The following is a 27,560-nucleotide window of genomic DNA, read 5'->3' as shown; positions in this document are numbered from 1 at the left end:
GCAAAAGGCAAGTGTCACGGAGGCGCGGAAGGAGAGACGACTGAGCGGGCCGAGACTTGTATTGCAACTCTGGTTCTGATTCTGATTGGGGTTCGCCAGTGCCTGTGCGTTATATGCAAGGTGGTTGCACAATGAAGGACCGGTCCGCCGACCTTCTGGTATATCTACATAGGTCGTCGGGCGGTGCCGTCACGAAGAGTGACGGGTATTTCATTGTAACAAAGCTTGAACGTGTACTCTCTTTATCATGATATGGAAGAAGGGAATCGGTCCCACATTATCTTCCCTCTCCCAGGGAAGCGTAGGGAACCGAAGCGATCATAACAAAGAGAGGAAACGTTTAGCTGACGGAGAAAGAAATTTCCATATGAGCGTATCACAAAATGGTATGAACAGATAAGTAAGTTTCGTGACAATTACACCTACTACCGGGCGATCCCTCCGCACTCTTGGCGGGGACCGTCCCTGGGCATCTCCATGGCCCTCGGCATCTCTGGCCGAATATCAACACAATATAAATTCAGTGAATTGACGACGATTATCGTATTTGAATGTTCATACCGTTCAGAGTATGCTCTTTCTACATTTACTAGTGTCAAAATGACACGGCAAAGTGCAGGCAAAAATTAAACGCACTTGCAATTTCTCCGTGAATTTTGGGGTGAGCAACCACAATGAAGCGCAACAAACGACAGAACACTGACGAAAACGGATAATGAAACAGTACGGTTTTTGAAATACATCGAAGTTAAAACAAATTTCACAGCACAATTTCACTGTCACTTTTTGACGAAAATACAGCAAAAGTTCATAATGGGTGAATTTTCTTGATTTCGGTGCCAATTTGTCTTGAATTTAGCGTTGAAGTTTTTGTTTTATCTTCTCTCCTCCGAGCTTGAGTCCTTCAGCGAGGTGGTGTCCATCACTCGATGATGCTGAGGAGGACGGCGCGGGCTGATAAGCCGTGCGCTGTCGGCGGGCTCCGTAGTAGTCCAGGGTAGCTGATGACCTTGCCGCAGGGCAGATAGTCTTGCTGGGCAGAGCTACTCACTGGAGACGGTGCTGCTGGACGATGATGAGTCCAGGATGGTCAGCTCCCTAGTCGATGACGCGACGTAGGGGCGATACACTGTCACGGAGCACGGACTAACCAGTCTGCGATGTCAGTGCAGATGTAGAGGCTGGGGTCCGTGGTGAGGGGCACAAGTCCCCTCGACCGCCGCTGCCACCATTGTCGCGGAGGTGCGGAAGGAGAGACGACTGAGCGGGCCGAGACTTGTATTGCAACTGTGGTTCTGATACTGATTGGGGTTCGCCAGTGCCTGTGCGTTATATGCAAGGTGGTTGCACAATGAAGGACCGGTCCGCCGACCTTCTGGTACATCTAGGTCGTCGGGCGGTGCCGTCACGAAGGGGAAAGTGACGGGTATTTCATTGTAACAAAGCTTGAACGTGTACTCTCTTTATCATAATATGGAAGAAGGGAATCGGTCCCACACAAGGCAACAGAACGACAAAACGCCTATAATGATCATAAGAAGCATCGTACGAGAAAAGGCTGACGGAGAGTCTACGGTAACCGCTTGGAGCGGCTGAGCTTCGATGTTCCGGAAGTAGGAATCAGCGGGCATGCCGTCAATGTGTAGAGACGGAAGAAGGGATACATTAGTTGAGGACACATTGGCAAGAAGAGTTGACCAAGTAGGTCGCCAGATGGGAAGAGAAGAGTTATCAATGACAGAGTCTGGTATGGCAGTAGGCAGTTCGAAATGGGTTTCGCCAGCATAGTACGGTGGGAGATAAAAGGAGGCACCAGAAGCGGCACATTCAGGCTCCAGGGTGAGAATAGAAACAGGGTCCTGAATGGTGACGGTGCGACTGGAATCGCACATGATTGTAAGTGGTAATGGCGGCTTGGAGACGATGAGCCATTTACCATTCGTCAGATAGTAAGCTTTGGGGTCAACATTGGATGGAAGTATGCGCGATGAGCAGTATTGACGAGCGGCAGGGTCGTCTTTACGGAACAAGGCGACGACACAGGAGCTAGAGGCCGCCGTGGAATAAGCAGGTTCATGCAAAGAGCAGAAGGGTCGCTTAGCGAGAAGGCACGATTCTATTTCAGACGATTGGGGCTGTATGTAATTCTGGCGATCCTCAGACATGAGGAGGTACGTGGGTTCGTTAGAGTAGTAGGCGAGAGACACGTTATGTTGGTGCATCGGTACGTGGTAGGGAAAGAAGCGATATATGTCAAACGCGTGACGAGTGTGGAGCAGAGGGACGTAAAACAAAACATGGTAGACATCGATATCTTCGACCAGCTTGGGTCGGACGATTCGAACAAACTCGTTTGTCTGATCGATAGAGAAGGGTAGCCGGAAGTGCGAGGGCAACTGATTTGTTAAGGAGCTTAGCTCCGCATACAAATATTGAATAGCTTGTGTGATCCTAGAAATATGTGACGTGAGGTCGGACAGCTGTAACGCAAGGGAAACTTTGTCTGCATTGTTGCGTACCGCCGTAACGACGGTGTTGTACGCTACGTTAATGTCTTGAACGGCCTTTGACAGTGATGTAATCGCTAGGCGGTTCTCTTGAGCTGCTATTCTAGTGGCATTGAGCACTTTGAGGGTTCCGTTGAATTGATGGGCTATGGCCAAGTCTTTCTGATTGAGAAGGATTACGTTATTTGTCAAGTGTTTGATCTCGCTCTCAGTGGCTGTACCAAACAGATAGTTAAAGGCGTTACCCAGGCCGTCGATAAGACCTCGTTTGGTCCGTACTCTAAGCGGTTCAAGCGGTAAGAGGCGTTTGGGACGTCGGTCACGGGAGCGACGAGCGAGGTTGAACCGGTCGCTTCTTCCATTGGATGCACCGGGATACAACAGATCCGAAAAAGGAACGTTGTAGACCGTTTGCTTCGCTATTCATTTCGACGCGCGCTGCGTCGAGCTCCTTCAGGTTTAATTGAAACATGGTTTCAGAAGTGGCATTGTCAGCGGCGTCTACGTTACTGCGTCTTATCTCAGAGGCGAGTCGTTCCAGAGACGTTTGAGCAGCAGTTAAATCATTAGCCTGCTTTCTGAACGGTTTAACGTTTACCGACACCGTTATAGCCCAGGAGCTATAGCTGGGGTACGTCTTACCCACGGGAATGAAAAGATGTTCGGGGTCTATAGGGGTAGCGTCCATTGCCCAGCTTACGGTGGCGAGCCAGCCGAGAAACACGATCATTGCCACGAGCTGCATGGTTACGCTTGTCCTTTGCTGGCGCAGCGAAGTCTGTCTCACCAGCCGCCCTCCTCCGGTTGGTCTAGTATCGGTTGCGGCAGTGCTAGCGGCAGGAGGCCTGCCGCCGGGATGATCTGTCGGCGGACCGATAGGTCGGCCCGCTGACGCCAGTGTCGTCGATCTATGCGCCCGGCTCCTCTTGAGCCTCTTGTGCTAGGCGCGCTGATGGGGTTGTTGGCTTACGCGCTCGGCTCCTCTTGAGCCTCTTGTGCTAGGCGCGTTGCTGGGGTCTTTCTCACCAGTCGTCCTCCTCCGGCTGGTTGGGCGTCGGCGGTGGCAGGACGAGTGGCGGTGGCTGGGACTGGGTGCGCAGTCGGTGCCAGGGCGCGCGGGGTGTTGGCTGGGGCGGCCGGCGCTGCGGCTCGACTATGGCCACTGGTATTTGAGTTGGCTGGGTGCTGGTGGCCGCGTCCGCGACCTCGGGAGCTGTCGCTTTTGCGGGTTCTTGGGCTGTCTCGGCGGTTCCTTGCTCCGGCTGAGATGCGGTCGCGTTTGGGCAGCTGGCCTTTGACTGCACCTGTCTTTGGGTGTGATGCCGCCGTTCCTGAATGAAAACTTGGTGGGCGGTGGGTCTAGCGGCTGTGAGTTCCGATTGCGTACAGCACCTGGCTAGGCAGTATCGACAGGAACAGCGGTGAAAGCCGGGCGCGGAGGTGGTAACAAGATCGCAGCCGCAGCTGTGGCAGATGCCGCAGTGCTGGCACCTGTGCTGATCTGGCCGGTAATGGCACCCGCAGGTGTTGGCAGCGCAGCCCTGTCGCCGGGCGAGATACCCCCGATGATAGGAGCACACCTGGTTTAAAGCGGCTTCAAGTGGCTCCAGTAGGTGTAGTGCTGGGACAAGGGCGTCCCAGCAGGAGCACTGACCGTTCGGGTTTGCCAGATCCTGTGTGTAGTTTGCCCCGAAGCTTGGTCGTTCGTCGGGCTCCTGGGGCTGGTGCGGCAGAACTGGGATGATGAAGCTGAGTCGCGGGCTCCGAGGCAGCGAGGACATCAGATGGCGATGAAGTCCAATCCGGGTCACGGCACCAATGTGGCAACGCCGTTTGGCTGTGGTTGTCGTTCATCGGTTCTCGGACTTCTTCCCCCGCCCCTCCCCTCAGACGCAGAGTGTCTTTGAGAAGAGGTGCGCGCGCTCCAGAGCCCCGAGGTGAACTGCCCTCCTCTGGTCCAGAGCCGAGGGTGTGCGTAGCCAGGCCGAGCCACTCGTTACCAGTTCAAACCAGTACAGAGTGCCCTCTGCCCGGCTACGCCCACTCTAGTTCTTTTCCATCAGGCAGTCTCGGGTCCGATAGCCACCAGAGCTCTCTGGTCCGCGCAGGGACTGGCACTACTTAATAGAATAATAGAATAACATTTCGACACCTCCGGCGGCCGCAGGCGCGTGAACTGTATATTTGTCTAGCGACACACCCGAGCGGCAGCGCGCCGGCGGACGGTGGCCGGCGGCCGGCGGTGACCGCTGCACGCCTGGACCGGCGCGTGGGGAGGAGAGCTAGTGCTTTTCAGCTTGCTGATAAAAAATGAAAATGCTATTCTACAAAATTGCATAAAAAAATATAATCCATGTCTGGCTGTTACACTCCGTACCTAGAGCCTTAAGCTTTGCCGCGTCTCTTTTCTTTTTAGATTAGCTGACGGGTGTCGTGACGGACTGACGGGCGAGTCTCACTGGACCGTAACCGAATCGAAATACCTGGAGAACTGTTAAAACAAATCAGAAATGCAGGACAATGTTGGGTTCCAAAATGTTATCAGTGCCGTCTAAACGACAACAAATAATTGTGACGAGCACTGAGGAAGAACTAGCGACAATCAACGAAAAAATTCAAGTTCAGCGAACTTCCACTTGAGCCTGTGAGGCATCCCGCTCACAGACTTTTTAGTACTTGCCCTTTCAGGCCCAATAGGGCTTTCAGAAGTTGCCTTCTCAGGCTCCACAGACCTTTCAGAACCTGCCCTCTGAAAAACAAACAAACATACTTGTTACAGCACAGATCAATGCTCAAACTTTTCGTGCTTCCGCGCTGTATTTGTGTACGTAATTCTGAAAACAGATAAAAGAAATCAAAAACCCTAAATAAGAATAGCAATCGTTTGTGACAACATATGGCGATAACCTAAGCATAATTTGTCCAGTAACATTGCATTAATATTCAACTTTCAATTCCTTACATTATAGTGGGCGCCTTGTTCACATCATCATGGCAGAATGGCGTCGTTTCGCCACGCAGGACACGCCACGCAAGCGTTTGTAGCGGCTGCGCCAAGCTCGGGACGCCTTCGACGGGAGACGAGGCCAGTAAATAAATGGCCGCGGCGACAGAGCTTGTGCTTCCCTCTAGTCAACCACACATGCCTGTTACAATACTTTCACTAAGCTCTCAAATAGCTTTCCTTTCTGCAGTTGGCTTTCTAGCATAGCATGCGACGAATGACGATGTAGGCGTCAGTCGTGGCTCTGTGCTTGACGGATATTGTGGCTGCTTCTCCAGGTTTTTTTTCGGTGGCTTGGACTGCAAGCTGTTTCATGGCCAGGAGTTTGTTATTTTGAAACATTGTCTTGCTCTCACTCCACAGCAAACCAGTTTTCTACCGTCCTTCGCTTCTGGTTGTGTTCTTTGCAGCAGTTTGACAACCCTTTCGTCCTCCTTTGACATGGGAGTTGTTTCGCAGTATTTAGTCCCGAAAGCCTCGGGACACTCACTGACAGCAGCAAACATCTCTTCCTCATGATCAGTCACAGCTTCTCCATAAACATGACGTGGCGCAAGCTACTGGGAACGATAGGAATTTGTATCCGACCGCAACAGAAAAATAAGAATGATAAGAATAAGAATAAGAAATAAGAAGAATAAGAATAATAAGTGAATTATAATGACCTTTGTTTCGTGAGGACTGGCCGTGGGATGCCTGTTTGACAACTATGTTAAGCATGAAAGCTGCGTAGTCAGTGGGCACGTTTTAATTTCGAGCCAGGAGCTCCCGCAGGAGACGCTCGTGGGCATCCAGCTCCTCCCTGACCTTTTCTTCGGATTGGATCCCTGTCCATCCGAAGACGCCATTGCCACCCCTTGCATAAATGATCAAAAATAGCTGGCCCCGACCTTTGGCACACAGGTCGCCCGCCCTTCCCAGTATGTCTCTCACAACCCACTGGTCCCACTGGTGGCAGTCAGTGGGCACGAACCTGGAAAGTTTATGAACTCGGTTTTCAGGGCGCGACAGCGAATTTTCTTATTGAGAACTCCGAGGTGGGGCCGACTCTAAAAGCTCTAAACTTGCTGTCTCCCACTAGCACGACTTTCACGGGAGATTCGCTGACAGCGGCAGACATTTCTTCCTCATGATCAGTCACAGCTTCTCCATAAACATGAAGTGGCGCAAGCTACTGGGAACGACAGCAATTTGTATCCTACCGCATTAGAAAAATAAGAATAATAAAAATAAGAATAAGAAATAAGAAGAATAAGAATAATAAGTGAATTATAATGACCTTTGTTTCGTGAGGACTGGCCGTGGGATGCCTGTTTGACAACTATGTTAAGCATGAAAGCTGCGTAGTCAGTGGGCACGAACCTGGACAAGTATCCTGGACAAGTAACCTGGACGTGGAAAACCCCCAGAACTAGCGCACAGAGGTTGTAATTTCGAGCCAGGAGCTCCCGCAGGAGACGCTCGTGGGCATCAAGCTCCTTTCTGACCTTTTCTTCAGATTGGATCCACGTACCTTGACGTGTATCGGCTATACGATCCGGGTGATACGTCATCTGCAGCTGCCGTACCGCGCGCCGCACTGACCGGTCCAGTTCGGGACCATCCTCCGGGCTGAGGCCCAGAATCTGTTCCGGTGAAGACAACAGCTGGCCCGCGGCGTCAAATATGCATGGCCGCTCCTGGACGACGGCATCGTCCTCGCGGAGAGGGAAGGATGCGCACATGGTGACGTCTTGTTTGTGGCTGAGCCGATTGAGTATCGTGTGCCATCCCTTACGTGTCCTCTGTGGCCGAGTTGCCTCCCCGAGAGCAGCAGCAGCAGCAGCGGCGGCCGGGGAGCCACCGCCAGGCACCCCTTCGGATGGGGCACCATGGACTCCGTTTGGTTTCCCTGGCCGTTGTCTTGGGCCCGAAGGTCCCGGCCGGGGACGGGCCCGGAGGCCCACACCTCCCACCTCTTGAAGGCGGAGTCCACCGGGAGGCCACCCGGAGCTGCTTTCCCCTTGCCTGGCCCCCAGTGCGGACGATGAGTTCGGTAGCATTTGCCTGGGAAGTTTCTCCGCCATGGGCCGCGGCTTTAAGCTGCACTTTAGCGCGTATTCTACGTTAGCATCACCTGACCCAATTGCCAACTGCATGGTGAACGAAGAAGCCTCACCATCGTCTGTTGTCACGCTTTCCCAAACGACGGACGGCGGCCGCGCCAGCCACGCCGGCACGACCGACTTATCGTCTACGTTATTTAGAATGTGTAAGACGGCGAATGGATCATGCCCTTCCATCCACACGTCGTTGCACGCTGTTTCACACTGTTTGATACGCCGAATGGATCATGACCTTCCATCCACACGTCGTTGCACGCTGTTTCACGTTGTTTGATGCGCCGACCGTCAGTGTCTGTCGCCACTCTTCCGATCAGACGTTACATATCGGAATGAAATACGGATGAGCAGGAAGTTTTTGAAATGAGGCATCACTACGTAGTCAACGGTTGAGCTGCGATAAAGACATGTGATGAAAATAACCACTCCGGTTAATAAAGCCACTGCTTAATAAATCACTAATGTCGGTTTACCTATGTGAATTTATTATGTGGATTCTACTGCGCTTACGAACCAAGAGGTATTGCGGCAAGGGTTAGGTCAAATATCAAAGTTCTTTCGGTAACGCCACCCAAATTACGGTGAAAACTCTTCAATTTTCACCAATATCACCGAAATCCACGCTGCGCCAAAGCCAGCGTTTGAAATTAGCGTGCTTCAAGGTTAGGAATTACGAAGTCAAAGTCTGGTCAAAGACTTGGTGCTGAGTTCGAGTCCTGCCGTTGGATCAGGCCGTTCTCCGTAAAGCTGTCCAGCCCGGTGTACTTGTTGTAGATGTCATTGCCGGTGATCCAGGTCACTGCTGAGCCCGGCTGACACTCGCCTCCATAGTCCCGGGAGGCGAGGATTCCTCCTCAATCATGTCATGGCCCTGTCGGCCATGATTCGGCCATGTTCCTAACTGGGGAAGCGAGATCAACCGGTGGTTTTTCATATCCGCCATGGCTTGCTGGTTGACGAATGAGATACGATTCATGTAAAGGTATGGGTTATGAACTCGCTTGTCCTGAGAACAGTCACCAAATAATATGTATAAAAACGGTATAATGTCCGCTCTCGAATCTTCCATCCTTTCCAACCTCAACCTCAAACGGGAACAAAACACGAGCATATCAAGGTTTAAGAAACAGATGCGCCACATCAGAGGCATTGCGTCTCCAGTGGTTTTCCCGTGCTCCCTTGAAGTGTTAAGGTGTCTTGAATAATGTTGACAATGTGTGTAAACTGTAAGGTGTGCTTTCCTTGGCTCCCTATCAGTCACTGTGATTGTGGTAGTCGTTTCATTGTTAGTACCAGCAGTCACCCACACAGTATCGTGGCACTGGCGACACTCGTGTTCTGAAACACGGCTGTCGTTTTTTTTTTTGCATTGGCCTAGGGAAGGTCATACGGAACGCATAAACTACAAACATGTGAGTTTTCATTGGCTACGATTCACTGCGGTCTTGGTGAATCATATCGGCGAATGGCTGCTGAATACCAACATCGCACGGATTGCTATTGCTAATTAGGTCGAGCTTTGCTCGAGCCCAGTCCCTCGATGGTTTGCGTGTGTACTTCTGGGTCGTTAGGATCCACTTTTCAACGAATTACCCAAGATGCGCCATTACAGCAGCAAGTTGATATGTGAGCTAAGCGATACTATACAGCGTAAAAAGACAGCGGTGGTTGCGTTATGTTCATAACCCAGCTATCAATGCTGAGTGGGGCCCAGTATGGCACCCTGTTTCCCGTTGTACTTCAGAACTGTTTCCGGACCTCGGTCCCTTTCTTCCTTGGTCTCTGTGATCGGGACATACCGGGACAGTTAGACTCTTTGTATGACACTGTGACCTGACGTCTAATGTTTTATTGGATGCCACGAACAACTGCAATAAAAAGCATACACTTTCCGGTTCCGAGGCCGCCCCTCAACCTTTGTTGGTACGACCGGAAGGCAGAGATCGGCCGCAGCTGGCAGACTTTCAGAGGTACCTTAGAGGTGATGTATTGATCTTCAAAACTCCTTGGGTAACAGATGATGTCGTCCATGAAACACTGGCAGAATTTGCCGATTTACCCGAAGAGGTATGGGAAGTATAAATGATACTCACATTCCGTTCTATTTTATTGAAGATCCTATTCGTATTTTTGTCCGACATTTTACGACCGATGTCCTGCGCCTTCGAGAGCCTTTTTCTGTTCCAAGTAAGTCCCTTCCGATGTCCAAGAGCCTTTTCTTTTGTCAGGTCTCGGAGGTCGCGGCCGCAGCCGTGGCACTGCTGGCCGTTTCCGTGTCTAGGCTCCCCACAGGTATAGAGACTTGTACTGCCGTGCAAAGACAAAAACGATTGCGTCAGGTCATTCCCTCAGGCCAGAGGTCACCCGAACGTAATCGTTTTTGCCTTTGGGCGGCAGTGCGTGTCATTTACCGGGGTTACATGAGCAAGTAAATGCGTATCAGGAACGGATTTTCCTATTCGCTCACCATTGTAGTCCGTTTGTAATGCGTATTAACTCTGCTCATGTAACCCCGAGCATTGCCGATCGAGTCGTCCTGAGACAAGCCCGACTCTGGAGCATTACCGGCGGACGGGAAATACTGCCGTGCACAGGCAAAAATGGGGCGGTGCCTGATACCGTTCAACACAGCCTGCCGGAGGAGCGTCCGTCCCATACGGAGCCGCAGCTGGCGCTCTTGAGAGCGGCTCCGTCCCGCCCTCCAGCAGGATGTCCAGGGACCAGTGCTTCTCACAGCAGGCCATCAGGAGGGGTGTCAGGTGCTCCCTCACCAGCCGGAGGGAGCCGATGATGGCCTGCCGCTGGTCCGCGGTCAGCTCCGCCGCCACGTTAATGGCCGGGTAGAAGTAGCAGGGCAGCACTCCGTCATCGAGGCGCCGCTCCAGCCAGTCCAGGAGCCGGTGGACGCCGTCCGTGACGCCCGTCCGCGGTCCACCGTGCGGCTCCTGGGCCAGCCAGAGCGCCGCCGTCTTCATGAAGTACGACTTTAAGTCGTCGATGGCTACCCCGCTCTCCTTCAGGATGTTTTTAATGGCCTTTAGGGCTCCAACCGCAGCCCGCAGCCCCGGGCAGAGCTGACGAACGGCCAGCAGCTCCGCCCGAGACAGCGAGATGCGGTACTCAATAGACTCCGTCTTACTGTCCGACCGGCCGGTGGGCACCAGGTGGACCCCGAAGCTGGTGTCCCAGGGGGCGCCGTCGGGCCAGACTGGCGCGGGCCACCAGCCGCGCACCAGCAGGCAGAAGACGTAGTCAAGTCCGCCGTCTTTGTCATCAGGCTTGACGTTGACTGCCGGGCCGGTGGGGGTGATCTCACCCGCAGGGGGCTCCGCCGCTACGTTAAGGTCGGGGTAGAAGTAGCAGGGCAGCACTCCGTCATCGAGGCGCTCCCTCACCAGTCGGAGGGAGCAGATGATGGCCCGCCGTTGGTGCGCGGTCAGCTCCGCCGCTACGTTAATGTCCGGGTAGAAGAAGCAGGGCAACACTCCGTCATCGACGTGCTCCCTCACCAGTCGGAGGGAGCCGATGATGGCCCGCCGATGGTGCGCGGTCAGCTCCGCCACTACGTTAATGTCCGGGTAGAAGTAGCATGGTAGAGCACCTCAGTCATCGAGGCGCTCCCTCACCAGCCGGAGGGAGCCGATGATGGCCCGCCGTTGGTCCGCGGTCAGCTCCGCCGCTACGTTAAGGTCCGGGTAGAAGTAGCAGGGCAGCACTCCGTCATCGAGGCGCTCTCTCACCAGTCGGAGGGAGCCGATGATGGCCCGCCGTTGGTGCGCGGTCAGCTCCGCCGCTACGTTAATGTCCGGGTAGAAGTAGCAGGGTAGCACTCCGTCATCGAGGCGCTCTCTCACCAGCCGGAGAGAGCCGATGATGGCCTGACGTTACTCCGCGGTCAGCTCCGCCGCTACGCTAATGTCCGGGTAGAAGTGGCAGGGCAGCACTCCGTCATCGAGGCGCTCTCACCAGTCGAAGGGAGCCGATGATGGCCTGACGTTACTCCGCGGTCAGCTCCGCCGCTACGTTAATGTCCGGGTAGAAGAAGCAGGGCAGCACTCCGTCATCGAGGTGCTCCCTCACCAGTCGGAGGGAGCCGATGATAGCCCGCCGTTGGTGCGCGGTCAGCTCCGCCGCTACGTTAATGTCCAGGTAGAAGAAGCAGGGCAGCACCCCGTCATCGAGGCGCTCCCTCACCAGCCGGAGGGAGCCGATGCTGGCCCGCGGTCAGCTCCGCCGCTACGTTAATGTCCGGGTAGAAGAAGCAGGGCAGCACTCCGTCATCGGGGTGCTCCCTCACCAGTCGGAGGGAGCCGATGATGGCCCGCTGTTGGTCCGCGGTCAGCTCCGCTGCTACGTTAATGTCCAGGTAGAAGAAGCAGGGCAGCACCCCGTCATCGAGGTGCTCCCTCACCAGTCGGAGGGAGCCGATGCTGGCCCGCGGTCAGCTCCGCCGCTACGTTAATGTCCGGGTAGAAGTAGCAGGGCAGCACTCCGTCATCGAGGCGCTCCCTCACCAGCCGGAGGGAGCCGATGATGGCCCGCCGTTGGCCCGCGGTCAGCTCCGCCGCTACGTTAATGTCCGGGTAGAAGTAGCAGGGCAGCACTCCGTCATCGAGGTGCTCCCTCACCAGTCGGAGGGAGCCGATGATGGCCCGCTGTTGGTCCGCGGTCAGCTCCGCTGCTACGTTAATGTCCGGGTAGAAGAAGCAGGGCAGCACTCCGTCATCGAGGTGCTCCCCCACCAGTCGGATTGAGCCGATGATGGCCCGCGGTCAGCTCCGCTGCTACGTTTATGTCCGGGTAGAAGTAGCAGGGTAGCACTCCGTCATCGAGGCGCTCCCTCACCAGTCGGAGGGAGCCCATGGTGGCCTGACGTTACTCTGCGGTCAGCTCCGCCGCTACGTTAATGTCCGGGTAGAAGTAGCATGGTAGAGCGCCTCAGTCATCGAGGCGCTCCCTCACCAGTCGGAGGGAGCCGATGATGGCCTAACGTTACTCCGTGGTCAGCTCCGCCGCTACGTTAATGTCCGGGTAGAAGAAGCAGGGCAGCACTCCGTCATCGAGGCGATGCTCCAGCCAGTCGGAGGGAGCCGATGATGGCCCGCCGTCGGTCCGCGGTCAGCTCCGCCGCTACGTTAATGTCCGGGTAGAAGAAGCAGGGCAGCACCCCGTCATCGAGGCGCTCCCTCACCAGTCGGAGGGAGCCCATGGTGGCCTGACGTTACTCCGCGGTCAGCTCCGCCGCTACGTTAATGTCCGGGTAGAAGTAGCATGGTAGAGCGCCTCAGTCATCGAGGCGCTCCCTCACCAGTCGGAGGGAGCCGATGATGGCCTGACGTTACTCCGTGGTCAGCTCCGCCGCTACGTTAATGTCCGGGTAGAAGAAGCAGGGCAGCACTCAGTCATCGAGGCGATGCTCCAGCCAGTCGGAGGGAGCCGATGATGGCCCGCCGTTTGTCCGCGGTCAGCTCCGCCGCTACGTTAATGTCCGGGTAGAAGTAGCAGGGCAGCACTCCGTCATCGAGGCGCTCCCTCACCAGTCGGAGGGAGCCGATGATGGCCCGCCGTTGGCCCGCGGTCAGCTCCGCCGCTACGTTAATGTCCGGGTAGAAGTAGCAGGGCAGCACTCCGTCATCGAGGCACTCTCTCACCAGCCGGGGGGAGCCGATGATGGCCTGACTTTACTCCGCGGTCAGCTCCGCCGCTACGTTAATGTCCGGGTAGAAGTAGCATGGTAGAGCGCCTCAGTCATCGAGGCGCTCCCTCACCAGTCGGAGGGAGCCGATGATGGCCTGACGTTACTCCGTGGTCAGCTCCGCCGCTACGTTAATGTCCGGGTAGAAGAAGCAGGGCAGCACTCCGTCATCGAGGCGATGTTCCAGCCAGTCGGAGGGAGCCGATGATGGCCCGCCGTTGGCCCGCGGTCAGCTCCGCCGCTACGTTAATGTCCGGGTAGAAGTAGCAGGGCAGCACTCCGTCATCGAGGCACTCTCTCACCAGCCGGGGGGAGCCGATGATGGCCTGACTTTACTCCGCGGTCAGCTCCGCCGCTACGTTAATGTCCGGGTAGAAGTAGCATGGTAGAGCGCCTCAGTCATCGAGACGCTCCCTCACCAGTCGGAGGGAGCCGATGATGGCCTGACGTTACTCCGTGGTCAGCTCCGCCGCTACGTTAACGTCCGGGTAGAAGTAGCAGGGCAGCACTCCGTCATCGAGGTGCTCCCCCACCTGTCGGAGGGAGCCGATGATGGCCCGCGGTCAGCTCCGCCGATACGTTAATGTCCGGGTAGAAGTAGCAGGGCAGCACTCCGTCATCGAGGCACTCTCTCACCAGCCGGGGGGAGCCGATGATGGCCTGACTTTACTCCGCGGTCAGCTCCGCCGCTACGTTAATGTCCGGGTAGAAGTAGCATGGTAGAGCGCCTCAGTCATCGAGACGCTCCCTCACCAGTCGGAGGGAGCCGATGATGGCCTGACGTTACTCCGTGGTCAGCTCCGCCGCTACGTTAACGTCCGGGTAGAAGTAGCAGGGCAGCACTCCGTCATCGAGGTGCTCCCCCACCTGTCGGAGGGAGCCGATGATGGCCCGCGGTCAGCTCCGCCGATACGTTAATGTCCGGGTAGAAGAAGCAGGGCAGCACTCTGTCGTCGAGGCGCCGCTCCAGCCAGTCCAGGAGCCGGTGGACGCCGTCCGTGACGCCCGTCCGCGGTCCACCGTGCGGCTCCTGGGCCAGCCAGAGCGCCGCCGTCTTGATAAAGTACGACTTTAAGTCGCCGATGGCTACCCCGCTCTCCTTTAGGATCTTTTTAAAGGCCTTTAGGGCTTTAACCGCAGCCCGCAGCCCAGGGCAGAGCTGACGGACGGCCAGCAGCTCCGCCCGAGACAGCGAGATGCGGTACTCAATGAACTCCGTCTCACTGCCCGGCCGGCCGGTGGGCACCAGGTGGACCCCGAAACTGGTCTCCCAGGGGGCGCCGGCGGGCCAGCCTGGCGCGGGCCACCAGCCGCGCACCAGCAGGCAGAAGACGAAGTCTGTGCCGCCGTGTTTTTCATCAGGCCTCTTGACATTGACTGCCGGGCCGGTGGGGGTGATCTCACCACCCATCATGACCCGGCAGTAGTCCAGCATCAGCCGACGGACGGAGTCGGCCGGTAGCGCCTCCAGCGGCCCCTCGTGACCGCACCGGGCCGTCCGCACCCAGTGCAGCGTCACGAAGCCGGCGTTGTCAGTCGGCCGGGCCCACAGCTGCGGCGCCGACTGCGGCTCGATGTCGGCCGGCGCCGCCGCGAGACGAGATCCCCCGGTTTAACAATGGGTTGAACGATAGAATACTTTCACAAAAAGTTATATAGTTTTTTTTTTGATCGGCCGTCAGTCGCCCCTCGGTGCGGCGCAATGTAATACAAAATTGTGCCTGAGCAGTCCCAAGTCTTGCTTGGCGTTGCCCAGCACTTGCTGCATGCTGCAAAGTAGCTACGATGACTTACGGTCGCCGAGATCTGGAGGAAAGGCCTCGAGACTTGTAAGTAATATAAAATGTATACCTTCTGTTCAGCACAAGAACTATTGCTACTGCTCGTTTCACTTCTTCGCAGCTCACTGTCGCCGTGCGCTCTCTAGAGCCACACGAAAGCTCTGATGCGTACGCATCACATGGCGCGCCCAAATAACGCCCCAATTATGACAAACGCCACTTACTTCATCACGTCACATTCAAAATTGTCGCACCTAAACGGTTGCCCAAAAGCTCTCGCACCATTTTAAGAAAAAGTTCAATAAGTGTTCCATTTGATTAGATATCAAACTGAAATTTACACAGAATGATGACCTCATAGTATCTTCCACACACTCAAGACACATAGGGCCCCCTGACCCTCCAGAACCCTCTCGAGCCTGTCGCGGCAGCAGCCGGTGACCTGCTTGATGAAGGCCTCGTCCGTGTGCCTCCAGCTCTTCTTGATGTCCTTCTTCAGACTGTCCATGTTGCTGTGCCTCTCCGCGTTGACCTCCCTGACCATCCGCGACCGGATGGCGTAGTCCAGGGGGTTCAGGTCGGGTGAGGAGGAAGCCACGTGGAAGGTGGCCAGAACTCGACCCCCTCTGAGGTCGCGAAGGCCTGCGTCGACCTGGCTGTGTGGGAGGGGGCGCCGTCTTGCTGCAAGACATGAGTGCCAGGAGGGTAATTCTTCCTGAGCCAAGGCAAGAAATGCCTTTTCAGCAGGTTACGGCGTTGACCTTCTCGTTTTCGGGGATGAAAATCATTGGACACTTCTTGCCATCGCTGGCTACGATGCCGAGGACCATGATCTTCGCAGGGTTCTTGGACACCGAGTTAAACTTGACCTCAGGGCTTACCAAGCTCACGGGAAGGTCAGATATGTATCTTTCGTTTTGCTTGTTTGACCACGGCGTCCATGACGAAGAGCTTCTCGTCGGCGGCTTCTCGTGGCGTGCTCGACCCTATTCTTGGAGCTGACTTGAGCGTTGAGTAGCTGCACGAGTTGTGCTACACTCATCTAAGAGGCATCGTTTATCTTAATAGCTTTCACCTTCTGGGAATACGAGGTCTTCGGGGTGTTTTGGGGTTGTGCGTCTTTTGTGTTGTCATCAGGTGTCAATCCTCCGGTTTGGACGCGTGCATAGTGTCTCATCCATGAAACGTCGGGTTTCCTCTACGAAGTCATCCGATCTATGGAGACTTGATAAACGAAAAACTAAGCGCGGAGACAGCTATAACTCTAGTCTTTTCTGTTCCGCTGTAACACGGGAAGATGGTTATCTTCAAAGGAAATCGCCATCGGTTGTTCGTCCAAGGGGCCGAGGCAGAATGGGCAACGGCTCCTTGCGGGGAAAGCTTCATAAACTTCCAATAGGCACTCTAGGCACGCATAGGCATGTCCGCAGGGGAACACGGTTGCCCTTCGGACGTCATACCCCCATGCTCGATGGCAGATGATACATCACTGAAAGAAGCACAACAGCTTCAATGACAGGCGATTTTAAGGCATGTTAAAATCAGTCGCTTCCGGCTGGTTCACGCGGAAGTAAAGAATGTGATAAATCAAATCAACAGTTTATTGCAACCAATCAGCGAACGCGAACGCACTCAGCGAGGCAGCGCCGCGCCCCAGACGCGTAGGCTAGCCCGCAGCGCACGCGGCCAGCGGCTGGGCCGCACCGCGCCGCCGCACTATGGTTGGAAACGGCCTCACGGATGGCCGGGGGTCAACGCGAAAAAATGTTTTGCCCATAACTTGTTAATGCGTAGACCGACTGCGATGAAACTTTGCATAGGTATACCAGTGTCTTTCGTGCATCATACAGTAACTCAGAAATGACGAGGTCACGTCACGTCACGCGTGTGTGACGTCATCATTGCAAGTATGTTATAAGTCGCCTATGTCTTTCGTTATGTTATCGATATCGCGAGGCATTTTGAACATGTTTTGAATACTGCTATTACTGAATGGATATTGTTGTTATGCTTTAGGGCAAGACATATCAACGTAGTGACGCACAGTGTCTTACTATTGGTCATAAACGGTCAAAAATTTGGAGAAAGAGTATTTATGATTTTTTTTTAGATTGGGCAAAAAAGTAAGAAATAAAATGACGATCAAATGACAAAACATGCGTCAGATTAACCCGGCAGTTGCTGGGGTATTTCCCCATCCGCCGTTTGCCCGGGGGGGGGGGCGTTCAACGCCCCCAGCCGATAACTCGCGAACAAATAGGCGCAGCGAAGCGCACGAGGCGCGGCAAACGAAAGAAGAACGCGACGAGACGATTCACATGAATACTTTAAAGTTGAATTTCGAGGTCACAGGTCGGGTCAAGGTCAGGTCAAACACTTGAAATCGGGTTTTCAGTAGCATGGACTTTAGAACCTCGCAATCGGTGCCTCGCGTTTCGCGTTTCGATTATATCGTCATCAGTTGGTCCTAAATAAATTCAGTCATCAGTTGGTCCTAAACAATCTGTCACAACTGTCACAACCCTTCATATAAGTGCTAAAAGAGTGTCAGATCAATGTAGGGGTCAGTCAAACATAGGCCACTGGCCAGGGTCAAAGTCAGGTCAATCAGGTAAGCACATAACCCCGAAAATTAAAACTGGTACCTATTCGCAGCCCATGCATGACACATGTTTTATGGGTACTTTTGGGCGTAGAACACGATGGTGACATTCATTTTATCATACGAGTACGTAGCTGGTTGAAAAAAGATCAATTTCAGAAATGCATGCATCATGGTCGTGAAGTAGTCACGAGAAATTGCCAACATTCAGTTCAAGATTTTGGGAAATGTAGAACGATGATCAAAAACCATAGATAGCCATTTGATTTGCCATGGTATTGGCAGTGTAATGGCGTTTACAGCATGTCTGTATGTCTGCTCTGTCGGTGGATATCCATATCCATACTCCAGGATATCCATACACGTTTGCACGATATCCATACTCCAGGTGCAGCGGCGAGCAGTTACTTCTTACGAGGGGTGCGGAGTCGAAGTCAGAGTCGGAGTCAGAGTCGGAGTCGGAGCCAGAGTCGCCCAGAGTCGTGGCAACGAGCCAGGAGTCGGAGTCGGAGTCGGGGTCGGTCAGGAGCCCGCAGTGGAAGTCGGAGTCGGTCCGAATCGGAACAGCTCCATCACGACTCCGAAACACTGGCAGGGGTCCGGAGTCGGAGACAGAGTCGGCCGGAGTCATGGCAACGAGTCAGGAGTCGGAGTCGTAGTCGGAGTCGGATTTGGCTCCACCACGACTCCGCAACCCTGCTTCTTACCATCATTTATAAGGATAAGCGATTGCAAGACTGACGAGCCGACCTGGTGCTAACGAAGCGACGGGTAGGTACGCCTCGGGAGATGAAGCTTCACGGACGATTTTGCGCACAAGTGCGCAGTCTGCTTTTACGTTCCCCTTACGCAGAATTGAACAGAGACTTATTCTGCCAAAAAGCTCAATGGAGGTCGATGGAGAACTTTTTGTATGTCCAATGAAACATAAACGTAATTTTGCAAATATTGCTGTGGTGACACTGCAAACAGAATGCAATGCCGTTCCTGATTTTGAACACGCATGGGAAAAAGAGTCACTCCACTCGATAGCCAACATAACAAGGATTATTTTGATATATAATAATCCAGTTTTACAACGTCATGGAGGTACTCCACATGCTATCACCAGCGCGGTTGTTTAAACCTTTGACGGCGCACCAAAAAAGCCACTCTCAGAAACTCCCGATTCCACGTACAATAATGGAGACTAAATGCGCAACTAAATAATTTTTTCTGCCCAATTCAAAACATTTCATCAATTTCCAACAGAATGACACCCCAAATATACATATATTCCGAGATTGCCCACGGCCATCCGTGAGGCCGTTTCCAACCATAGTGCGCCGCCGCCGAGCGAGCGGGGCTGCGGCGGGGAGGGGCGGGGGGAGAGAGATGCACAATGTCCATGGCTACATAATATGATAATATCACATTCTCCCCACCAAATGTGCGTTCGACAACCACATTTTCTAATCCTGTTGCACCACAAGAAACAAAATGCACTTCGCAAGATCACTAATCTACTGCGCTCACATAGAGTCCTCGTTTGACAGGTCCACTGTCCAGCTTACGCGCCATCGCGGAACCGAATCCATGACGGCAGGCCCTCGGCGGCCGCCATCTTCCTGAAGCCCTCCGGGTTGATGTGGATCTGGTCGAGCTCGTACCACTGTTTGCAGTCCGAGACACAGTGGGCGCGTTTCCACAGCTTCTTCGTCAGCTGTCTGCCGACCGGAACGAAGTCTACCTCGCGTGGCAGTGTGTGCTTCAGGTGTCGCTCCGCCGCGTACGCCGCTGTGTCCTCCCATTGGACGGGCAGGATCTCTCCGTCTAGACGCACAACAGGCCCGAGAACTATCACCGCCTCCGCGATGCCGAGCAGAGCGTCAGTGACTTCCGTGGCGTTACCCGACATCCGGAGCAGAGTCTTGTCAGAGGCGCTGGGGAGACCAGTCAGTCTGCTGTAAATATCATTCCCGGTCATCCAGACGATGGCGCTGCCCAGGCGCCGACCGGCCTCCCCAGCGTCCCGCCTCCAGTCGGCGACCACCTCCAGCAAGTCGTCGTTCAAGCTTGACCATGTGGCTCCGCCCCGCGCGAGATTGATGGTCGCGTCCTCTTCCCGGCGAGACCCAATTTCACCGTCACCGTCATGTCTCTTGACTACCGGAGCTCCCACCACAAAACTCTAAAAGAGCTTGTCCGATTTTGCTTGTGGAATCAGAGTGAGGATGGTAGCCACGTCTTTTGTTCGTCTAGCGATGTTTTCCTTGTCAGCAAGAACAGACACTTAAGACTGAGCAGTGTTGTGCTCCCTCCCAAAACATTCAACCTCTCAGGTGTCCCCGACACTTACCCGGCCACAGCCATGCACCCAATGACCGCTGCTGCCGGCACGCACCGGTCGTGACCTCGGGTCAGACGTCACCACCAATCACAGCGCCGTACGGAAACACAAACTCGGCGCACGGTACAAAAGCAAAGTAACGACAGTCAGGGACCGAGCCGGACACGTATATTTACATAACATATGGATCTCCAATCATCGAGACGGCGGGGCGGGCACACCTTCTCCTTACTCCTTCGTGTGAAGAATACGGATCTTCGCGCAATGCGCAGCATCACTCGACGCCGAGTCTTTTACAACAAAGAACTTCAAAAGGAACCGTCTGGTGCTGGTCGTGACGACAGCGATGGTGGTGTTGGTGAGAGTAGCGGCAGTGGTGTTGTCGGCGGCGGCGGTGCTTGCGATGTCGTCGGCTGCCTCCATGTCGGGGCCAGACACCGTCCCAGCCGCATAGCCGAATCCGCGGAGCTTTGCGACCGCGCTACACTTTCGCAGCTCGTCGGCGGTGAGAGCACCTGAGGAAAGAACATGAAGAGTTCCGGTCAGGTCACTGATTTGTGACATGCGCCCTGCGGTACCCGTGCGGCAAAGCCTGGGTGGAAACTGCTTCGCTTATCAGGCCAAGCTGAATCGCCCGTTGGCGTACTCGACCATATTCTTGGAGCTGACTTGAGCGGCCATTTGGGCCCTTGATCTCCCCATATAACGTCTGGAAGGGAAGTACGATGATACGTTTTATTAACGCATCTATTGGTTACGTACATATCTATCTCGCACAAATCACCAATAGATCCACGGGCATCATGTACAGACCCCCGTGCAACACCAAGGTAAGTTTGCACTGTTTTAGAGTAAAAGGAAACCAAGCGATGCACGTGGCACCGATAAGTCCGCTGAACCACCACTGGCAACGACGGTGAAGCCGAATCTTTTGAGTAGCTGCCCGAGTTGTGCTACACTCATCTAAGAGGCATCGGTAGAATTTGTGGCTTTCACCTTCTGGGCATACGAGTTCTTCGGGGGTGTTTGGGGTTGTGAGTCTTTTGTGTTGTCATCAGGTGTCAATCCTCCGGTTTGGACGCATGCGTCATGTCTCATCCATTGAACGTCGGGTTTCCTCTACGAAGTCATCCGATCTATGGAGACTTGATTAACGAATAACTAAGCGCGGAAACGGCTATAACTCTAGCCTTTTCTTTTCCGCTGTAACACGGGAAGATGGTTGTTTTCAAAGGAAACCGCCATCGGTTGTTCGTCCAAGTGGTCGCGGCAGAATGGGCAACGGCTCCTTGCGGGGAAAGCTTCATAAACTTCCAATAGGCACTCTAGGCACACATAGGCATGTCCGCAGGGGAACACGGTTGCCCTTCGGACGTCATACCCCCATGCTCGAAGGCAGATGATACATCACTGAAAGAAGCACAACAGCTTCAAGGATTGCGGATTTTAAAGCATTGAACCAGCGCCCTGGGGTGGGGGTGGGGGTTTGCCCCCCCCCCCCAGCATATTTGCCAGCTCCCACTATGCTGTGTAATTTTTCATGTTGTTTCCAACACGTATTGATTGATATTACATGCTATGACATTTTTCGACTGTTTCATTGCCTTCGCTGTCGTTTTGCGACGGTTCTACCCTGTGCCTCACTCGTTCCAGTATGTTGTGTAACCCTACTTTCTCTTCCTCCACGTTTTCTGACCTTTGTACGTCAGTTTCGATGAGTATCATACACCGTTATGCCATTATTCTACCTGTTTCATAACTGTTGCTGGCACTTGGCACTTGAAGCACTGGATCGGATCCGGATGGAAGGCACGGAAAGGTCAATCTAGAAATTACAAAAAAAGCACGGACAGATTGTTACCTCCTCGGATTTGGATCGTTTGCCACCGTTATACGCGCCATCAGGTTAAGCCCTCGGAGGAAGAAAAAGGCACCGGGTGAAAACGCACCCGCCTTCGGCTCTGACCGGCCAGCGAATGCTGGGCCGGAGCGGCGGCCGGGCCGGCCCCCGCGCCGTGCAACCCGACGCGGAGGGGCGCCGCCCCGTCGTAGACGGCACGTGGCGGCGGCGGTAACACCGGCCCCCTTGAAGCCTCTAGGACTTCAACTAAGAAAGCTAGCAGCTGTAGCGACTCTCCTATTCTATCGTTTACTACTCTACCCTTCTTCGCTAAGCGACTCTACCCTTCTTCGCTAAGAAGCACTAACTTCGTCACTGGCCTCTCCACCACAGAGCTTCTGGTGCGAACCAGGCCGTCAGAACTGCGAACAGTCTCCACGATCTGGCCCAACGCCCAGTAGACGGCACGTGGCGGCGGCGTGCAGCGGCGGTAACACAGTTATTAAATACGATTGAAAACTATAAAACACAAGTGACGATAATAACAAATTTACAAGCATACAAAGTAGGAAAACAAACGTTCGTGAAAAATAGCGTAACCACTGCGCGAGGCGGCGATCGGCGGCGCAAAGAGCGTCCGGGCTGGGGAAGACGCCGCAGCTAAATAAATAGCGCTACCGTGCCACATCACTTCCCCCATTAAGCGCGGAGCGAACACTTTGCACGATTCGTAACACACCTTTTGTGAAACACACACTTATCGCACGGACTCGGGCGGCACACGGAAACGGACCTGCCGACCGGCCCTGGTCCGTACAGGGCGTCGGGCGTCGAGTTCGGCACGGGATCACTGGGCGCCACTCGCACAGGACGGCCCCGGCGAGAACGCAGCCGCTGCCCGGCGGCCGGCACTGACCGCTGCGCCAGAGCTGACGGTTTTACTCCGCAGGGGCCCACACTCCACAGCGGGCACGGCGGAGAGCACGGCGCGGGCGGCGCGCCGTCCGGTGCAGGGCGTTGAAGGCCAGAGTCTGTCTGCTTCGCCGGCGTTCCGTACGCCGGCTTGAGACACTCCACTGACACGGTGTCTGTGGCGCCCGAGGGCAGTTCCAACCGGTACCAGGCGCCGGTTCGCTCGAGGACGCGGAGAGGTCCCACGTATGGCGCCTCGAGGGGGCGGCGCACCCGGTCCACACGCACCCACACGTGTGTGCACGTCTGCAGCTCACCGGGAAGGTATGCGTGTGACGCAGCGCCGTGGTTACTGCCGGCGGACAGGGCCGCAAAATCCACTGCCCCCATCCGCTCGGCCAGTTTGCGGTCTGGATCACTGACATCCGGCGGCGGCTGCCGGTCATAGGGCGGTGGCCCCCTGCCCTGTGTGGCGTCTTGCTATTGCTTCAACTATAATCACTGTATCGTGAGTGTGTTGAACCTCTTCCATCGCATTTTCTGATCATTCTCGCCTCTCTCGCCGGGAGTTTTGCCACAATCTCATCCCTCGTGTCGTCTGTACCGTTTGTTGACCATGTCTCCTCGGTTGCACTCGCTTCTTACCTGCTGTATTGTATTGTATTGCATTTATTGTATTGTATTTATACTGGAAACTCTCCACAGGTGGCTATTACGAGCCCAGTTAACATGGCGATGCATTGACAGCACAACATACATTTGTAAACACACATACCTACATGTAATGAAAGTAACAGAGTAGAAAACAAGCAGCTAAGGAGGGTATTTGTCACTGTTCCAGCCTGGTCATGAGCTGGCGACGTGACGTGGAAAGTGTAGTCACACGCGAAAGTTTATTCCACGACACGGCGGCTCGGTAAGGAAAAAGTCGCCGCGCGGTCGTCAGCTGGAGGCGGGGGGGGGGGGGGGGGGGCGCGAGTACCGCAGCGCCGGCGGCGGTGGCTCGCGTTCGACGCGAACACACTGTTTGGCGAGGGCGCGCCATGGCTTTGAGCGGCTGGGGGGCCGCGGGGTCATGTAGGGGGCTATGGTGAATGTATCTATTGCACTACTTTTCGGATCATTTGCTCAGTGTTTTGTTCCGATAGAACTGCGAAGTCCGTAGTTCTATCGTACCTGTAGCAGTCCTGTTACAGGTCATCACTACATTTCCGCATTGCCACTTCCATTGCTGACCATTTCACGCTGGCTTTGACTTCCGATTGTATTGGCATTATTCCATCCACTTCCAACACATTTACTGACCATTCTTTCGCGGGTTTTGCAATTAATTGTTACTTTATTGCAGGTTGATACGCTTCAAATTTTCTGACCAGTTCTAGAATCTCCCCGGCAGTTTTAGTGTTAGTTTATTATTTCATTTTCTTCCACCGTTTTTGCTGACTATTTTTACTGGCATCACTTACAGATGTGTTGTTGCCGCCGGCTATGGCGACTTGGTTGATCTTTTTCACTGTTTTTTTTTTTTTTTTGCCAACCTTTCTCGCTGGATTTTGGCCGGCAGTTTTGCAGTACCGCATCTCATGAGGACTTTATTCCACATTTGTTGATATTCATTGTTTTTGCTGACCATCTCTTGTCGAGCGTCGTTTCTCCTACATTTTTTCCAAGACCGGATCTCATGTCTATATTCCATCGTTTTTGCTGGCCTTTTTGCCGGTTTCGCCGGCAGTTTAGCTACTACTGCGTCTCATATCACCTATATTTCACATTTGCTGACTTTGTCGCGCTATGTCCTCTACATAGTTACTTGTATGTTGTGGTGTATCGTGAATGTATTGCAGTTTTTCCATGACGTTTTCTTTTTGTCGCCGGCAGTTTTGCCTCCACCCAATTTCATGTCTTCTCTATTAATCACTCTTGACCACGTCTCCCCGGCTCAGTTTTTGCATTGTATGGTGGATGCACCTGTTGCAATTCTTCCACCGCATTTTCGAACAGTTCCCCACCGGGATGTCTCGGCAGTGTGGCAACTATCGCGCGTCATGCCTTCTATATTCCACATTTGTTGACATTTACCACCATTTTTGATCATTTCTCTACTGTTTTACTGACGGTACTGCCGTTACTGCATCTGTTGTCGTCTCTATATGCCACCTCAGCTTGCCAGTGTGTGCTATTTCCGCACGGTATTTTCTACAGTGTGTCATGAATGTATGGCAGTTCTTCCACCACGTTTTCTGACAATTTCCCGCCGGTTTATTCCGGACAGTCTTACTACTACGGCATCTTGGTTTCTTTTTGCGTTCCACATTTGTTGATATTTACCACCATTTTTGTTGCCGATTCCCCGCCGACTGCCGGTTTTCCGTGCAGTTTTGTCACCATTGCATCTCATCTCTTCCATGTTCCACATTTTCTGACACATCCCCGCCGGTTCTGCCCCGGCAGGTGTGCCCCTCCCGCCAAGTCACCGGCTGACCTGCGCCGAGGTGTTTGACTCCGTCACCGGCCGACCGAGACCTGACGTCCTGAGGCACCACTTCCTCGTGGAGGGTCGACTCCAGGAGACGGCCGCGCTGAGGATCATCAACGATGGTGCGGCACTGCTGAGGACCGAGCAGACCATGATTAATATTGAGGCGCCGGTTACAGGTGAGAGGGGAGAGGGGAGGAGGGAGGGCGAGAGAGGGAGGGAGGGAGGGAGGGAGGGAGAGGGGGGAAGGAAGGGAAGGGAGGGGAGGGGGAAGGAAGGGAGAGAGAGAGAGAGAGAGAGAGAGAGAGAGAGAGAGAGAGAGAGAGAGAGAGAGAGAGAGAGAGAGAGAGAGAGAGAGAGAGAGAGAGAGAGAGGGAGGGAGGGAGGGAGGGAGAGGGGAAAGGGAGGGAGAGAGGGAGGAGGGAGGGGGATTAAAAAGTGATATCTGTCTAGCTAGCTATTGCTTTTTGGGATTTTGTTAAAGATCGAAGTGCAGTCATGATGAAAGTCAATTCTCGTAATCATTATATGTCTTTGGATGACTAAGTAGTATTGCTTTTTTCTCGACCTTCTCCTTGTTGATAGATAGCCAAATATTAAAAGACATAGGTTACATTTGCAGTCGGGCACAGCCCATCATCAGATGTATATTGTTCCAAATACACCAAAAACGATCACAAATACACTTAAATAAATTCATTTTTAACAGCTCGTGAAAACCTTCACCCGATGTCTACTCCTATGCACTGCCAGTGTGCATATTTTAGTGGGCCATCTTTCGAGCAGGAAAACAAAATCGGTGACGGAGTACATACAGTTACATAACATTAAACACCTAACAGGCACACTTTGCACCCCTATATCCTGAGTTACAAAATCGATGCATTGACAGCTATAACACACAATTTTAAGACGGCGACGGCAGCAAATTTTCGCACAGTTACACGCTACACAGAATGAGACGAATCATCACATGGGAATACACAGAACGATCACATGGAGGGGGGAGGGTAGGTCTACCCCATCAGCCGCCAAGATGACAAGTTGTCATTTAACACTGGCTTACGGTCCCTAATGTACAGGGACTCAGAGATTTTCCTGTCTGGGTGATCCCTCGTTTTCTTCAGGACCCTCACTTCGATAGGAGGATTGGCGAGCTTGTCAGCTTTGGGTATTCCCTTATGACATGCCTCAAAATGATCTCCTACCGGGGTGAGTGTGGTTTCGTTCGCCGCACACCTCAAGTGTTCGTTGAACCGAAGGCGAAGGGGCCTCTTGGACTCGCCTATATATGTGGCCCCACACAGTTTACACATAAGTTCATACACTACATTTTTGTCGGTACATTTGCCACTTTTAATCATTTTGCACGTGTTGCAGGTCCTGTTACCTGCTGGGCACGGAGGGTCCGTGAACGAGGAGTGAACTAATTTACGCTTCAGCGTATCAGGCGCGTAGGAGGCGACATTAATATCCAAGCCAGATTTTTTAACTACACGTTTTACCTTACACAGAACAGTCTCGTTCACATACGGAAGCAGAAGAACATTGCCTACCATTCGATCGCGTCGGCCCGCGCCTCTTTCTCCCCCTGGGTCATCTGCTCTCTCCCCAGTGCCCCTCCTCCTCCCTCCCCTCCGTTCGCGGTCCCTTCCCTCTCGCTCTACCTGTCGCTGAACGCGCCGGATGACATTCATTGGATAACCGTTTTTCAAGAACAGTTCACACATCTTCTCCATGCTCCTGCCTCTCGCACCCTCGTCTGATGACAGTCGCACTGCTCGTTTTAACTGTGCTCGGAGGGTACTCAGCTTCATGTGCCTTGGATGGGCTGAACGATAGTGAATGATGATTCCTGCATTGTTAGGTTTCATGTATAATTCCGACTGAAATACGCACGTCTGACCCTCGCGGCGCAGCGAAATCAAAGTGTCTAGCATCGGTACCTCCCCCTCCCCCTCTCCCGACATCTCACAAGTAAACTGGATTCTACTATCTATGCCGTTCAGGTAAGCGACGAAATCATTCAGATGATTTCGTCGAAATCATTCAGATGATTTGGATGACTGTTTGCATTAACTTTGTCCATGAACAACGAGTACCTATTGTTTGCACGCATGTTAATACGTATGTTTGCAACATCCCATTTAATTATCTTTTGAATGCTATTATAGCTGTGTGCGCGTGTTACGGCTAATGCTGTGTGAAATATATATGGGCGCAAGATGACCTCGCAGTTGGCTCGCCCCCAACCCCCAACAAACAAACAAACAAATGTGTGAAATATGCGCGAGTTTGCATGTATCGTGTGA

The 27,560-nt window shown here is 53.7% G+C and overlaps 1 protein-coding gene across 1 annotated transcript in view; it reads left to right on the top strand.

Annotated features, from left to right (window-relative positions):
• LOC122367174 (serine/threonine-protein phosphatase 2B catalytic subunit 3-like) overlaps positions 1–27,560 on the top strand; it is a 90,690-nt gene that overhangs the window by 50,832 nt on the left and 12,298 nt on the right. The window contains exon 2 of the mRNA XM_043340055.1: positions 25,224–25,427. Within this exon, the coding sequence (XP_043195990.1) occupies positions 25,224–25,427 (204 nt within the window). The remainder of the gene's footprint in view (positions 1–25,223; positions 25,428–27,560) is intronic.

The sequence above is a fragment of the Amphibalanus amphitrite genome, unplaced genomic scaffold, assembly GCF_019059575.1.
Source record: "Amphibalanus amphitrite isolate SeventyFive unplaced genomic scaffold, NRLGWU_Aamphi_draft 000855F_arrow, whole genome shotgun sequence".
Taxonomy (NCBI): Eukaryota; Metazoa; Arthropoda; class Thecostraca; order Balanomorpha; family Balanidae; genus Amphibalanus; species Amphibalanus amphitrite.
Note: the sequence above shows the minus strand (reverse complement) of the source record. Positions and strands in the feature narration are given on the sequence as shown.